General features: G+C 34.4%; 1 protein-coding gene across 1 annotated transcript; it reads right to left on the bottom strand.

Moving 5' to 3' along the window:
* Window positions 1-402: 402 nt before the first annotated feature.
* LOC149563783 (uncharacterized) lies at window positions 403-1,825 on the bottom strand. The gene has a single exon (XM_089826910.1). The coding sequence runs from the start codon at window positions 1,219-1,221 to the stop codon at window positions 775-777; it is 447 nt and encodes a 148-aa protein (XP_089683036.1). The 5' UTR covers window positions 1,222-1,825; the 3' UTR covers window positions 403-774.
* Between the last annotated feature and the right edge of the window lie 15,961 nt (window positions 1,826-17,786).

Genomic DNA, 17,786 nt, shown 5'->3' with positions numbered 1-17,786 from the left:
TAGATGCTTATTCCATCAAACTACTGTTCTTTACAATCCTAAAAGGCATATACACGAAATCTCTCTCTCTCTATAACACTTTTGATTGCTGACTGTGGAATTTTCTCAGAGTCATCAGGAATGCATTTCAGATGACAAATCCAAACATTATCATTCATATAAACCTGCAAAACCTTATCCCCCTATCCATGACAAAGCCAAACTATCTTCAGTACAATCTGACAGATGCACTCTGGCATTGTCATTTACTAATTAAAAGTACAACAAATGTCAGCAAAGATAACATCAAAACCTTGTATCTTTGTTTCAGATATTTTGACTTAAAATCTACTGTTCTGGTCTTCTGCCATGTTTTTCATTACATAAACTTGGAAGGAATGAAATGCAGGAAACAACACACAGTTAAAAAAATGCTGATCAGAAATTTATACAAGATATTGATAAGATTCTTAATAGTAGTACCCAGAAGTACATTACAATACATATGTAAGAAACTAGCTGACATTCCCCTTGCTTGCAGGACCTGAAAGCAAAATGCTGTTAATCCAACCTGAACTAACCTAACCTCCATAAGCCCCATACCAGTCAATTCATTCTATCTATCTCTTCTTTCTCGTGTGCTCTCTATCATCCTGAGGATGGATCACGGAGCGTGATCTGAAACATTGATGTAAAAACTTGATACACAATCGAATCCAGAAACACTGCCAATGTATACCATAATAGTTAAGGACCTCCCAAACATCCCCATAAAGAGATCACACCAATGTGATTTCATGGCTTCAGAAGCTGCTGGCTCTTGACATCCACACTAGTTGTACAGGCAAACAGAAAAGTGAAGATGGCAGCCAGAACAGCACAAGAAACCTTGAAAAACTTGGCTCTGAGATTTCCCAAGAGACAAAGAATTCTCTTGGGGTTGAGATTCTTCCTCATCTTGATCAATCTCTCCTTGGCTTTCTTCAAACTGTTCTTTGTCTTTTGAGGGACACTCTCCTTCCTAGAGAACGTGTAACTCCTCAAGAACATTTGTCGGCAAGCATAGCTCTCATATGTTGGTGTGACTCTTGTGATCTTCTTTGAGCAGTTGTCCTCCCTGTCCATGCTTAAAACCCTAACAAACTCTGCATCTGAATCTGGCCATTTATACAAGCTCATGAAATTCAATCTAACTGGAACTTGTGCATCAAGACAACCTGCAACACAGCTTGAGTTCATCATGCTTGCTCAAATCTATGCACACCCCACAAGATTTATTTGACTTGGGTCTCTCAAATTTGTTACATATAAGTCCTTTGAGATCACTGAATCTCTACTTGTGCAAATCTAAATGATGTTGCAGCAAATTCTGAAGCCAGACATTATGTGGGTGGTCAAGCAAGTTGAGGACAACATGAGTATGACAATGTTGCCAATGCTTGAAGACATCAAAACCAATTGTATGCCATGGATATATAACAGAGCTTTGAGAAGCGAGAAAGGAAAGAATTTCACGAGCAAAAGCAGGGCATGGGGTAGATTTTCTGACGGTTTCTTTTGACTAAAGTTGCAATAAATGGAGGACGAAACATGTTTAAAGATTTAAAATATCATATTATGTGGGTCACATTCTACTCCCACGACAATAACACGTCTACAATAAAGTCCTGACTTGATCTGGTGAGCCGTTTCCTTTTTAACCCAAGTGAATAACAGATTCTTAAGGTAAGTATCCATAAAAGCAATCAGATCTGTACCGTGACATATATTCTTCAGTGGCAAAAACATGGTATTTGTTTCATTGGAATCTGGAACTATCCTCTGCTAGATAGACATTGCCCTATTTCGCCGTGCTGACTGTTCATTGGATGTTTTGTTCACACCAGGGGGATTAGTAGGGTGTGGTCTGTATGATGGTAGACGTTTATGTAGCCATCGTGAATGTAAATCTTATGGAGGGCCATTTAAAAATAAAATAAAACTCTTTTATGGGCAGCTCTATCTTAATGGGTGTCCCTTTCAAGAATCAATACATTTTTATAACAAAACTTCATATTTAAACATAATTTTACAAAAACAGTGTTTTTGAAATTAAAAGCAACCAAAACAAGGAGGTTGGCTCATACAAGCAAAAAGATGGTAACCAACGCATTACCAGGAGAACCACCATTAGACAAAAGACTAACTAAACATTAAGAACCAATAGTCTGTAAGAACCAACAGAGAAATAGAACAATTAAGCTAACATCAACCAGAGAAAACTAGAAAACTACGAAAGTTTATCATAACCAAAATTGGCAACATCGGCCAACTCAAGTCCTAATAACAGCTGTAGTGCCTGCCCTAGTTTACATTTTCGAACTACATTTCTGATATCATTGCCAAACTCTTTTAAGCCAATTTATGTTTGATGATTAGTATTATTATTTTAGATATTATCAGATGATGTTTACACTTAGTTTATTATATGATGAGATTACTTGGTACTCTACATTTCATGCATGTATGATGATTATTCAATGGTTTCAATTATCGATAATGATTAGTTAGATGGTTTATTATTCCATGTGCTTCTTATGGATACTTACCCCATACTGCATGTGTATGGTGTGCGTGTTGTTTTATTTATGTATGGTGTTTCTGATATGGTTAAGGAAGGGAGTCGTAGTCACTTGCTAGTTGGGATCTACACGATGCACCACTTCCTGCCATTGTCTGTTTAGCTTAGAATATTTTGTTTGTACATGCGTGGATTTTATGTAGGTTGCAGGTACCGGGTATCGACTTTCTTGAATTGTCAGGATGAGCGTACTCTATCGCACTGTCTCAATGGTAAGAAAGGGGAGATAAACTCTTAAGTCCAAATCCTAAACCCTTTAGCCAATTGTCCTAATTGATAATTAGGACAAGTATCTGAGTTAAATACCCTCTGAATGCATCAAATGATGTAATTTCGTGATTATAACCCTTTTTGTTTGATTTGGTATGTATCTTTCTATGATGGGCTTTCGTATGTTGCTTTATGAGTCCTTGGTGTATTTTCTATTAATTAAGTCTAATTAAAAAGATTAATTAATGATTTAATTTAATAGAGAATTATTATGATATCTTTATATTTAATTAATTAATTAATTAAATAAAAGAATTAAATTTGGAGATTAAAATTCAAAGATGAATTTAGAACAGAGTAATATTTATTTAATTTAATAATAATATATTTGGAGTTCATTTTTAAATAAATGCTAAATATTATTGTTATTTAAATTAATTAAATATGTTATCAATTAAGTTCTAAAATAAATTAAAAGTTGAAAGATATTAAATTATTAAGAATTCTAGATCGCATGATCTAAGCATGAGTTTAAATATGAGAATTAAATTAAAAGATTAAATTATAGAAATTAATAATGTTATTTTAATTTCTTAAAAGTGCACATAAGATTAAAGTAATAAATTAATTAAGAATAGAAGTCAAGTGGAATATTAAATAAGTTATTTAATAATTCAACTTAATGTGCATAAAAGATGAATGCAAATTAAAAGAAAAGATAAGAAAGGTTAATTTGGAGTTAACTGAGTTATGCAATGAGTCTTCTCGGGTGAACGCACAATTAGTGCCCCGATTTGAGGAGAATTTGCTTATCACAACTTTGGGGGTTCATTTTTGAGAGACACGAATTTGGACGGGAATTTTTGAGAGACAATTTTTGGAAGCAAATTTCAGAGGGCTGATACCAAGAAAGTTTTCCAGAGGAAGGTTATTGAGAGGAGCGAATTCTCATACAGTTCCTGGAGATTGCATAATAGCATCAGGATCAGGTAGGGTCTTGTGTTTTTGATTATCCATTAAATATGCAATTATCCCTTCCTGTTTTCTTCGTGTCTGGGGTTTGTAGATCTGAATTCTCTGTGATGAAAGTTTTAACTTTTCAATATTGTGAATTTATTAATTGCTCTTCAATAATTTCTGTATCCATGGAGATTGGATGAATTATTAGAACCCTTGTTTTCTTGATTTAGAAATTAAGATTTAATTTAGTAAGGGTTTTGATTTTGAAATTGAAAGTTCTAGATAAAATAAATAAATATATATATCCTTTGGAAGAAATTGTTTTATTGAAATTAAACAAAACTAATTTTTAAAATAAAACTTAATTTATTTTATATATATTAAAAAATAATAATAATAATAATAATAATAATATATGTAATGTATTTAGTGGGGGGGAGGGAATCACCCCGTACCCGCCCCCACTGTCGGCGGGCCGACAGTACCTGCGTCGCAGGTACTGCGACGACAAGTACAGAGTACCTGCCGTCGCAGGCCCTGTGATCTCAGGCTTGTGGCAAAGCCGACGGGCTTTAAACGTTGGTTAAATAATAAAAAAAACTTTGTTAATTTCATTTTTTTTATATATATAATTTTAATTTTTTTAAAACAAATTTTATTATTATTTAAAATTTTTAATTAATAAAATTATAATATATTTTAAATTAATAATAGTTTTATCTTTATTAATATTTAATAAATATTAAATGCATAAACATAGTTTGTAAATATTAATTTATTAATAATTTTGGTATAAAATTAATAAATTAACAATTAATGAATAGATTAAGATAAGTAAGTAGAACAGGCAATTATTGATTAATTTAATTAAAATTAGTTTAATTAAGTTAATTAATAATGAATATCATTTGACTAAATTATAGATTTGGATTATTGATTTAATGAAAGTTATTATAGAAATGGGTTAATCGTAAAGGGTAGTTGTGAAAACCTAGTTACTTGAATTCGACATTAAACTGAAACATAAACCTTACCTTAACTCAAATAATATACTTCCAGATACAATCTCTGAGACTTTGATGTTGTCATTGTACTTTGAATGTTTTGGGGTTGGTTTAGCGTTGACCAGTTTAGGTTGTTACCAGAGGCTCGGGGTTGTGAATGTGATGTCATGATAATTTGGTCTCGATCTTTCTTAACCCAACCATGGTAATGTGATGAAGTGCTCTATGACATGATTGTGTTTACTGTTTGTTATTGTTTTCTAGTTTCCTTGTGTGAAGCTGAGACGTACGTATTTGAGATACTTGACTTAACCATTTTTGAGTCTCGATCAGTTATTCTTGGATTGCTTTTCAGTCACTTGAAAGGACTGAAGTGGTTGTTATGTTCTTGATGATGTCATGTGTTGACTTGACCATTTTGGAGTCTTCGATCAGTATGGTAATTTACTATTGGGATACTTTCTAGTTGCTCATTGGAGAACCATTGGATTTTGTGACTTATCATTGATGCCTTCAGTTGCTGATAGAGAACTGTCGTGATCATATGATTACTAATTGATATTATCTGTTGCTCATGAAGAACTGATGTAATTTTGTGGATTATCTTTTATGATGTTTTTCAGTTGCTTGTATAGGACTGAGGTGGTTTTATTATGATTCTTTGATTTATGAGTTCAGGAGCTTAGGGTAGGTTATCTATGTGTAGAGTCGGGAAGTGGCTTGCAATGGGGGTCGGAGCCCTAAGAGGCTGCCTTGAGAAACCCATTGTAAGTCATTTTTAATAAGTGAAAACATTTACACTAAATGAGAGAAAATGAACCTAACAAGATAATTGTATGTTCTCTCCCATGCCTTGAGTGCTAGTACAGACTAGGATGGGGTAGAGAGAACCCTTGGTTACGACCTTGCATTCCATAGTAGGCCTCGTCAGTACGAGAGGATACTAGTGGCCGCAGAATCAGTAGGGACCCGGGATTCCTAAGGGATTGCTCAGGTAACTTCTACATGAATTTTGCGATGACACTTTCCCGCTTGCATTTTAGCTTTCCTACGTGTCTTGTGGTACCTCTGGGTCTAGATGTCTATCTTTGTTGGAACCCTTGAGTTAGTATACTTTTAGGATTTCCCAGACTTAGAGAGTACTTGTATTTTGTGTTTTGATACCTTGTTTGGGACTTGAGTCTATCTCCTCAGCGCGGTGGGAGTGGACCATTTAGGTTCCACGCGGTCGGGTGGTAGTGCTTTTACTCTTACCATTGAGATCCGTTCCGTGGTCACCGTGGCTGGAGTTTTTTGTGATTGGCATTTACCTTCACTATATTCTTGGATTATTATGATGGATGGTTAGATTTATGATAGATGTTTTATCATTATGGATGTATTGATGTATCATGTATGGGAATAGTTTCATATATTTTTACTGTACTTTGTATCATGGATTTGAGGATGTTGTATCTTGATCTTTACATATGTATATTCTTTTAAGCCTTTCATACCCTGTGACTTGTACAGTGGATGATTGAGCATTCCGAATTAATTTGCCGAGAGGCATTCAGAACAAATGTATATTATGGACATGGGACTTTCTGATTATTCTTTCATATGTATGTGATAGTTGTTAGACTTAGATTTAATTAAATTTTAAACGTGACTCAACGTCTTGGGATCTTTAAGAAATGTAACTTGCAATGTATGTTTGTCGATGATTACATGATATTGCTTCCGCTACTATGTGTTTGATGTGTATGTTATACTTTCTTACTTTAAAAAAAAATGTTTAGCAAACTTAGTGAAACTTTAGGTTAATTCTTTTGGATCCCTTAGCGGGGCATTACAACAGTTGTAAACCAGCAAAACCTTAGCCAACAATAAAACATAGAAAGTTTTGGATCCAAGGATCCCACTAAACTTAAACAACTTAATTTTCTTTTTTCCCCTTCCCCTTCGCATCCAGCAGGATCCATGCCCAGTCATTTGCAAGGAACTTGAAGAGCAACTTGTGGTCTTCCATGTCCATAATTGTGTCCTCCTTTTCCTGTGCCAACAATTGGAGGGTGGTGGCAGCAACATGTGTAACTTTGAGGCCGAACTTGGAGAAGGTAAAAAACCCTTCCTCCAAAGTTTTAACCCTCCTTTCTAATTTGGTATATCGTTCTTGCAGCCTCTTAGTCCCTTCTTTAGTCTTCGCTTCCACCTTTATAGCTTCCTCCTTAGCATTCTGCTCTTGGAAATCCTCCTGCAAAACCCTTGGGTTAGAGGAAACCTTATAATTATCTTTAACGAGGGAGGAAATAATTATGGGGGAGGTGTCCATTCTGCTGCTCTTTTCACAAAAGGTAATGGTTTTAAGGGAGAAGCTAGCAGACACATGGGTGATCTCCGTATTCACATCATTACGAGCAGACGCCTGGGTCTGGGCATTATCCACTGAGTTGTCCCCCGAGTTAAAACTTTTCTCTCCCTCATCCTTGCCATCCTCCTTCTTGGAGTTGGAAATATCTTCCTCCTCCCTCCCTTCATTATTATTTTCTGAACTATCTTCCTCAACCTCCTCAACCGAGACTCTGATGGATTTTTGTTTGCACCTAGCCTAAGATTGTGCAAGCTTACAGATCTCCTCCTAGCCTTACCCCCTGTCTCCTCCTCCAAAACCTCTCCGTCAACCTCAATCGGTTTTTCAATTTTTAACTTCTTGTTTCCTTTTTGTTCCATTGTTATATTAGGTTTTTTCTTTTTCTTGATTTCCCTACCAGGGGAGGGTCGGGGGGTGTGAATTTTGGTGCTCGTACTAGAGCTTGGGGGTGAATTCTAGCGATGGTGCTGGCTATCAACCACCATCACCCTCGAGGGGCACAGGGTAAGGTGAAACTGATAGAGGCAGAAAATTAAACCTTGATGAATTATGGTAAAATTTAAACCTTTACTCCTTTTTTCCCTAACATCAGCTACCATATCCTCAAGAGAATGCAGGAGGTAAAAAGGGATAGAAATAAAATCCCTATTCTTAAAATGATTTAACAAAGGGAAATGATAGTAATAGCAGACACTGAACTTGCCCTCTAGGGTCAGATACCTCATAAGGACAGACACACATCATCCCATGGGGTGGGCAGCTTGTCTCTTTTAAACCCTCCTTTGTAACGAATCGCCTCCTCATCATCTGCAAAGAAGCTATTCATGCTGGCCTCATAAGTGACTTTGGTTACCTTTCACCATTTTTTTCCCTTCATTGAGAGGCCAGTCGCCATGGCAATCACTTCCTTAGTGACTTGGAATGTGATTCCATTAATGGTGACTTTTCTATCATTCCAACCATTAACAAATTGGAGCGCATAGTTCTCATTGTACCCCACCATCGATTGCATGTAGGGAAAAAAAAATCCTTCCTTCAGAAAAAACTAGGTGGCCATCCTATCTTTAAAATTCTCAATTTTTGTGGGTTCCAGCATATTCAAGTCCCCTCCCATCTCAATTTCACCAGTTTTCGGTTCCCCTTCTTCAGTAATACGCATCTGAACTTTCTCTATTGCAATTTTTCTACAACTACTCTCCGCCTTAAACCCTTTAACAACAAAATATAATTTGCAGACCCATGCTTGATGCGCTCCCAAATCCCATGCAAGATAATAATAATAATAATTTAATCAGTGTTACATAACATAAACTAGAGTATATGTAGGGGTTGATAAATTGTAGTAGAAATAGTTTAGCTATATAGTTAGTACTTTTTTAGTTAATGCCAATATACTCTCATAAGCACAATTTGTAAACAATGGGGACTCTATTTCAATAGAGACTTGCATAAACATTGCAGTATTTGGAGACTCTGTTATAGGTGAAGGGTATCCGTCCCATGAGAGTAAAAGTGTGATAGTGGTGTTTGAGATGAGTCATTCTTATTTAAGGCAAAAGGTACCAATGGTATTATTTACACCTCACAAATACTGTCAAGGGAGAGGGAAAAGAAGTATCTAAGCTTAGAGGAATAAAAAGACGAAACAATTTATCAAAGCTAAATGACTTCTTGAGGAGTTAGAGTCAATGAAGGATAACATCAAGTTTTTGTTAAGAGGAACAATACAATTGAGCTTTACATTTTTTCATGGAAAAAGAAGTCATTTATGTGGAATTATCTTTCTAGTCAAGGTTCAATCTACAAGTTTTTTATGTCTGATAGAGATATGTCCATTTTCCTAAGGAATTTTTGTATTGTTGTGTAAATCTATGCAAGATAGACCATTCAAAATAGAGCATGATTACATGAACATGGATTCTAGGATAAGAATGTTTCGCTAGTCAAATCTTGTTTTCCTTCCTCTAATTGGATGATAAAGTCCTTTTTAGAGTTTTACATATATGAGTTAGGCTCCCTTACCATCATCTTCAATTCTAGTTAGATGCACAATTTGAAGGCACAATCAATTTGCTAGGTAGATTTTTACTCTAGGCTCACTTGGTTAGAATTGTCCTAGTGGTTGCTTGAAAGAATATGTTGATGCAGGAGCATCCTAGGTTGCATTTCTATCTTGTATGCTTTCCTTTTCTTTGTTGATGTAGAGTTGCAATGTCTTGCATTGTCGAGTTTCTTAGTGTTTGTTGAGATTGCAGTTGTTGTCGAGTTATCCTTTGGTTGTTGAGCTCTCCTTGGTTGCCAAGCTTTCTTTGATTGCCAAGCTCTCCTTGGTTGCCAAGTTATCCTTTGGTCCTCGAGCTTTCTTTGGTTGTCAAGCTTTCTTTGGTTGTCGAGTTTCTTCAAATGCCTAGTATTGTTGAGCTCATCGAGTTGCAACATTTTGATGGAATCTTTGTTTACCGAGTTGTCTATGTGTGGTTTCTTGTTGAAGTTGACTTTTGCATTTATTTTAGTGATAGGTATTTGTTGAGAGCCAACTTGTGGCTTGTTCAACATTTAATATAGGGTTTAATTAGTTGGTATTTGCAACAGGCTGACTTGTGGCCGTGCATGTATTTAAGAGGTTTTCGGTAGAGTCTTAGGGTATGATTCGTAAGAGCAGAGATAGAAGATAGATCAAAGATGTTAAAGTAGAGTTGAAATGCAACGTTTTATCATAGAAGATTAATGCATGTTGGTCATAACCTAGAAGGTCTTATAGTTATGTTGGGCATGTATTTTGACAATTTGATAAATCAATAAATCATTGTGTTCTTCTATCTCCTTTGGTGGATGTTGTTCGTGTTGTTTTCCATTGTGTTTACTCTTGTAAGTGACTTGGATATCTAGGTGTGCCATTGGCCCTGGTTATTTTCCTTGTGTCCCTATGTTAGGTGGTATGAGAGATTGAGGCTCTTCCTTGTGGAGATTGGATCGTGTAGAACCCTAAGTAAATTTGGTTATAGGGTTGCAGATCTGTGGATTTGACCTATAACTTGCAGAGGGTTACGATCTTGTAGGAACCTAATTTGTGAAAATGGTTTGAGGTAGAGGAAACACTGATAATGCCATATTGGATACTTTGAGCCAAATTGTAGCTAGATTGGATGTTGTGGAGACAACCCAGAGGAGAGGAGCACATCTTGATGATGTGAGTGATGATGAAGTAGTAACAACAAACCCTAATTCATAATCTGAAGAAGAGAAAGATGAAGAAAGATTGCTAAAAGTATTGTCTAGGGCACATTCAAAGCCTGTTATTGAAGTTGTTCCTTATGATGAAAAATTGGACACCAATGTTGTGTTGGATTGGATCTCTAATATGGAGAAGTTCTTTGAGTATGAAAATACTCCTAACAATAGGAAGGTAAAAATTTTAGTTACTAGGTTCAAAGGTCATGCTTCATTATGGTAGGAGCATTTGCAAACTGATAGACAAAGGAGAGGAAAGGAGATGATCAAGACTTGGGCAAAGATGGTGAACAAGGTAAAGAAAAAATTCCTTCCCATTGATTACCAAGTTAGCCTATTGAGGAAGATGAAAAATTTGAGATAAAGAGACATGAGTGTGATGGAGTATACTAAGGAATTTTATAGATTGGACATCATATTTGGACATGTGGATGATAATGTTCAGAAAATTGCTAGATATCTAAATGGATTGAGATCTAGGATTCAAGATGAGATAAGTTTTGTGAAATTGGAAAGTGTTGAGGAAGCATAACAATATGCTTTGAAAGATGAGGAGATCTTGACAAAGAAGCATGAACAAGACAAAGAGGTAGAGGTGGTAGATTTCAAAGAGGCAGAGGTAGATCTTATGAAGAAGATGACATAATTGACAATTCTATGCAAGATAAGGGAAAATCTGAATGGAAAAGTGATGACAAGAATAAGACTAAATGGAAAGGTGTTAATTATTATTGAGGAGGTACTAGTTCTTACTAAGGAAGAGGTAATTCTTATTCTAGAGGTGGTTTTCATGGTAATTATTTCAGATGTGGTAAAGAAGGGCATAGATCTTTTGAGTGTAGATCCTCTAAAAATGGGCAAGGTAACAAAAATGTTGTGATTCAAAGAGATATTAAGGGTTCATCAAGTAGACCCAAGGCTTGAGAAAATATGATGGTGAGAAGAATCTTATGTAATAAAGGAAGTGATGTGGAACCTATCCTTAGGAGAAGTTTTTTCAAGATTAAATGTAAGATGGCTGGAAAATGTTGCTAGGTGATCATTGATAGTGGAAGTTCTACAAATTTGGCATCAAAAGAATTGGTTACAAAGTTGTAGTTGTAGAGGCTGAAACATCCTAAACCCTATCATGTTTCATGGATAAAGATGAGCATAAGATATTGGTAAGTGAACAATGTATTGTAAAGTTCAAGATTGGACATTATTTTGATGAAGTTCTATGTGATATTATGCCTATGTATTGTTGTCATATTCTATTGGGTAGACCTTGGAAATATGATATATATTTTATTTATGATGGAAGATTGAATCAATATACCCTTTGGGTGAATGGGAGAAAACAAATATTGTTGTCTTTGATTGAAAGTCCAAATGAGGTTAATTGTACTACTGTGAGAATTTACATGGTTAGTGGGAAGCAATTTGAAAAAGAAATGAAAAAGAACCAAGTTTATTTTTCTATAATTCCTAGAGGACTAAGTTGTGTCAATAGAAATTGATTACCAGTTAGTGGTGACCAATTAACTTGATGGAAACTAGTAGTAATGATTGAGTGCTTGTGGAAATTGAGAATTTGTTGAATGAGTATAAAGAAATTGTTGCAGAAGATATACTAGATGGTTTACCACTAGTGAGAAGTATAAGTCATTATTGTTGGAATACTTTAGATTAATTGAGAGGGGGGGTTGAATAAGTTATCCAAGGTCCAGATGTATAAATAAAACTTTTTACAGCTTAGTGAACCCATAAAATATTTATCATCATACATGCATCCATAAGATTATGCAATCACTTAAAACTTGTAAGTTACTGTCAAATCAATTTGTAGAAATATAAACATGAAACATAACAGATTGAACAACACATTTGACACAATGATTTATGTGGAAACCCAATTTGGGAAAACCCACCAGTAACATGCTACCATTTTTCACTCTTCTGAAGTGATGCCCTGTGAAAGGCTAACCCTATTAAAGGTTACAATACATACTATTAAATGTGGCCCTATTAAAGGATTTCAATCACCCTTTTAGGAGTGAGCCTTGTTAGAGGACTTTAGACCATTCACTTGGAATGTCACCCAGTTAAAGGATTTAGAAATGACTATTATGTCAACCTTAATCCAAAGGATTTAACCCAGATTGATACAATCATTAAAGAGTAACAATAAGGCTTGATCTGATAACAACTTAACTTTATTTGCAGATTATAGATCTCTATTTCAGTCCTCCATTTTTCTTACCCTTCATACATTTTAGCTCTGATAGCTTGTTCACCCTTCAAGCGTTCATACCCTTATGACTTCTTGCTTAACATGCCAATGCAGACTCTTCTCTTAGGTCACTTGATGAAGCAAAAGCCTTAACTCCTTGTCTCCCTTAGGTTCTCACACATAACAACCTTTGCTTCTGACCAGCCATTCCTATAAATAGGAAATTAAGATCTTTGTCATTCATTCTCCATTGTCCAATTTAGGGTTAAGATAGATTAGTTAGGATATAATGAATCTACCCCATATTTCATATCTCTTCTAGAAGCTTCTCCTTGAATCCTCTTTAAATTCACCTAAAAATGGTTTACCTTGAATTTTGTGCCACCAGCTCATTATTCTTATCTTCCACCTGGTTTACATAATCCAAGAAAACAAACTTGTCAGCTCAGATTCATTAAATTCATGATCTTTCAAATAATGCAGTCACTCAACATTAACTTGCATCTGATGCTCAACATACACTGCATTGTTCAACATCCTTTATGGAATCTCTTGGCACAAATGAAATTTTATTGGTGCTCGGCATCAACCAAACTTTATTTCGCATACACAAGAATAGACTTTTACTCAGCTCTAACCGATTCTCTGCTCGGCTTGCACTGACTTTGTTGGGCACCTATTCTCCACTTGGTCAAGCTTGGTAGACAAACTTTGTTTAATTTGTTCTTCTATACTTGCTTAGTATAACCAGCCTTTGTAACCTTAAGTAGATTATCAATACATCGTGTTATCACTGTATTAATTGATTCTTGTACTCCTTTACATATCATAACTCAACTTTTCCTCTAGGTGCTATTGTTACATCTTTTGATCAAATCCTCTTCATCAATCAAATAAGTGATAGTACTTAAATCATAAAAGTAGTTGTCTTACTAGTAAATAGCAGATTTGACATTAGTGATAAAACAATGATTGAAACATATATATTGATCACACTTATATCAATATGTTCTCAACAATCTCCTTCAATCTTATTCTCAACAATCTCCCTCTTTGGCATTGATGGAAAACCAAACTGATCAACCAAATTGACTAAGTTAAAATAGTAAGACAAACAAAATACCAAAAATAAAATAATTGCTTGTTGAAATCTCTCTTTCTATCAGCAACTTCCATCTCCTGAATAGGTTACAAAATTTCTTTGTGTCATCCTTATAACTCCCTCTAATTTTCTTCTTACATCTCCCTCTTATGAGGTATCTGTTAGGACTTCTCTCTCTTTGTTAAATCTCCAATCTCTTGTATATCTCTTGATCAATAATTATCTCCCTCTTTCTTGTATTCCCCTTGATTAGTAACTATCTCCCTCTTTGACAATAATGCCAAAGATTTTCCATCTTAACATGCAGATATAAGTTTCTTCAATTTCTTCTTTTGTTACCTTGCTTGTGATTGATTTGTAGGGTCAGTTCTTTGATTACTTTAGGCAACTCCTAAAGTAAGATCCTCTGCATCAATTTTTAACATATGATAACCAACTTGTTTGATGTAGGACACTCTTTTTGTTACTTAGATAGCCTTTGATAGGGGTATCACCCCTAGTGTACCTCTTAGATACTCATGAGCATCCTTGGGTAACACTTTTATGAAGATATCAACAATTTGCTCTTTTGTGTTAACATATTCCATCTTCCCCTCTTTATCTTGAATTAATTCTCTCAAGTAATAATACTTGATTGCAATGTGCTTAGTCTTTGTGTGCATCATAAGATTCTTTGATATATTTATAACACTTGTATTATCACAATAAAGTGTCACTAGTTCTATGATCTCTTCTTTCATACTTTTGCATAGTTGTTTGATTCATACAATGTTTGTACAATTTACAGTAGCAACAACATATTTAGCTTTAGTAATAGATTTTGAGATGCAGTTTTGTTTCTTGCTAGTCCATGTAACCAACATTTTGCCTAAAAAAAATACTCCTCCATTGGTGCTCTTTCTATCATCAATGTTTCCAGACCAATCAATATTAATATAGGCTCTTAATTCATATTTCTCATTTTTCTTATAGTATAGACCATACTCCTCTATTCCTTTCAAATATCTCATTATTCTCTTTACAACCATCAAATGATTCTCTCTGTGATCAACACAGAATCTTGCAACTATCCCTATAGATAATGCAATGTTAGGTCTACTATGTACTACATATTATAATTTGCCAATTATAGACCTATACAATGTTTAATTCAACATAGCTGGATCATCATTCTTTGACAATTTGTGTCCTATCACCATAGGTGTACTTATTGGTTTACAATCCTCTAGTCTGAAAGTTTTCAATATTTCTTTGACATATTTTGACTGAGTGATGTATATACCATATTTCATCTGATAAACTTGCAAACCCACAAAGAACTTGATCTTTCCAAACGTAGACATCTCAAATTCTTGCTTCATCTCATTTGCAAAAGCCTTACATAAAGCATCTTGACCTTCAAATACGATATCATCAACAAAAATTTCAAATAACAAAATACCTTTACCTTTCTTTGTCTTCATGTATAGATTGTTGTTAGCACTAGTTCTTTCAAATCTAGTCTTCACAAGATACTTATGAAGACTCTCATACCATGCTCTTGGTGCTTGTTTCAAACCATATAGAGCTTTGTGTAATCTACATACCATGTTTTTATTGTTAACATCAACAAATCCTTCTGGCTATTCTATGTAAACTTCTTCCTCTAATATGTCATTCAGAAATGTAGATTTATCATCCATTTGATAAACTTTGAAACCCTTGTATGCAAAATAAGAAAGTAAAGTTCTCACTCCTTCCAATATAGCAACAAGGGCAAATGTCTCTTCATAGTCAATTCCTTCTTCTTGTGCATATCCTTTGCAAACTAATCTTTCCTGATTCCTGGTGATTTCACCATTTTTATCTAGCTTGTTTCTGAATACCAACTTGGTGCCAATCACATTTTGTCTTCTGGTCTAGGAACTAGAGTCCATGTTTTGTTTTTCTCAATTTGTTCAATCTCTTCTTCCATGGCTTTACTCTAGTCTACATCTTCTAAAGAATCTCTTACTGATTTGGGTTCCTTCATGCTTAGTAAACATGTATCATTTCTCAATCTATTTTTTGTCATTGGTCTAGCATCTTTACCTCCAATAATTTATGTAGCAGGATGATGTCTCTTGACATATTTGGACAATCTTGATTCAGCTCTAGTTTCTTCATTTTGTCTTTCAACTTCAGAGTCGTTGTGTACATCTCTGTCAGGTTGCTCAATATCTCTACTAATCTTAGAACTAGAATGTGCTTCAACTTCATTTTATAACTTGACATCTTAATGTAGCTCGGTTCCTGAATGCAACTCGACATTCATAGTATGCGACTTAGAAGTCACTAAAACTTGTTGTTGGTTTGTAACTTGATTTATAGCATCTTCTTCAATAGGCATACCTTCATACAAGTATACAAATGATTTTTATTCTTCTGGTTCTTTCATAGGTTCAACCTAATATACTTTTGTATATTCATCACAATTTACATTTGCACTTTCCACAACTTTGTTAATGCTAGTATTTAAACACTTATAAGCTTTACTTCTTGTGGAATATCTTAAGAATATACCTTCTTCACTTTTTGCATCTAGTTTACCATTTCTAAAGTCTTTGAGAATATAACATTGCTTCCAAATACTTTAAAATATTTTACATTTGGTGAGTATCCATACCATAGTTCAAAAGGTGTTGAATGAATACCTTTCTTAACTTGTACACGATTCAAGGTATAAACAGCTATACTTATAACTTCTCTCAAATATTTCAAAGCAACATTTTTCTCCATCATGAGTGTTCGAACATAGTCCATTATGGATCTTTTTTTTTTTTTTAGAAATTCCATTTTGTGGAGGGGTTCTAGGAGTAGATGTCTATTTTTTAATTCTTTTTTCATTACAAAACATCTCAAACTCATTTGATGTAAATTCTCCTTTTTCAGATCTTAAAAACTTCAAACTTTTACCTGTTTCCTTCTCAACTCTTGCTAGGTACCACTTAAACATTTGGAAAGCATCAGATTTCTACTTTAGAAACATAACTATCATCATTCTAGAATAATCATCAAAAATTAACATAATATACATATCTCCTTTGTAGCTTTTCACATTAATTGGTCCACACAAGTTAGTATGAACAATCTCTAGTATTTCTTTAGAGGTATGAGATTTACTTTTAAAACTTGACTTTGTCATTTTGCCTAACTAACATTGTTTGCACATTATATTATCAAACTTCTTCAAGTTAGGTAAACTTCTAAATTTTCTCATGCTACTGATACTAACCAGGTTATCAAAATTAACATGACATAACCTCTTGTGCCATAGCCATACACCATCAAATTTTACAACTAGACAAGTAGCATCCTCTAGTCAAGATAGAATAGATTATTTCTAGTTTGATTACCCTTTCCAATAAATTTTTCATTTGTGTCATATATCTTAGCAATCTTATTTTCAAACTCAACCTTACATCTTGAATTATTCAGTTGTGACACACTCAACAAATTATAGTTAAGTCCTTCAACATAGTAAGCATTGTCACATAAAATCTTATCTGTGAGTTTGGTAGAGCCTTTTTCTTTTATCAAACATGGTGCATCATTACCAAATCTTACACTATTTCCATCATAACAATTCAAGGTAATGAACTTACTTTTGTCTTCAATCATGTGTTTTCAACACCTACTATAAATGATCCATCTATTATTCTTATTCACACAACTCACAAGTGCAGTTGTCTCATCTTAATTAGATTTGTCCTTCATTGCAACATACACCACTTCATCATCATGTTCATCGAATTTATCTTTTGTTTCCTCTTCAACAATGTAGCATGACTTTTTGCCTTTGTCTTTGTAGTCCTTGTTGTCTTCATCTCTTCTACTTTTGTATTTGTCACCACCTTTGTAGTTCTTCTTCTCTAGACATCTAGCAGCAATATGAACAACCTCATTGTAATTGAAAAAAATGATAGGTAATTTACCTTTGAAATTTTCTCTACCTTTGTGGAATCTTTTTGCCAGTAATGCTTCAAGCTGTTCTACATCCTCCTCATTTGTATCACTATCACTGGACACATACTTTATCTTTTTCTTCTTCTTCTTCTCATCAGGTTCCTTCAATGATACCTTAGCTTTGAAAGCAT

Source organism: Cupressus sempervirens, chromosome 4 (genome assembly GCF_028749045.1).
Source record: "Cupressus sempervirens isolate cs-2001-9-10 chromosome 4, ASM2874904v1, whole genome shotgun sequence".
NCBI classification, from domain to species: domain Eukaryota; kingdom Viridiplantae; phylum Streptophyta; class Pinopsida; order Cupressales; family Cupressaceae; genus Cupressus; species Cupressus sempervirens.
The sequence above is the reverse complement of the archived record's forward strand: the minus strand, read 5'-3'. Positions and strand labels throughout refer to the sequence as shown.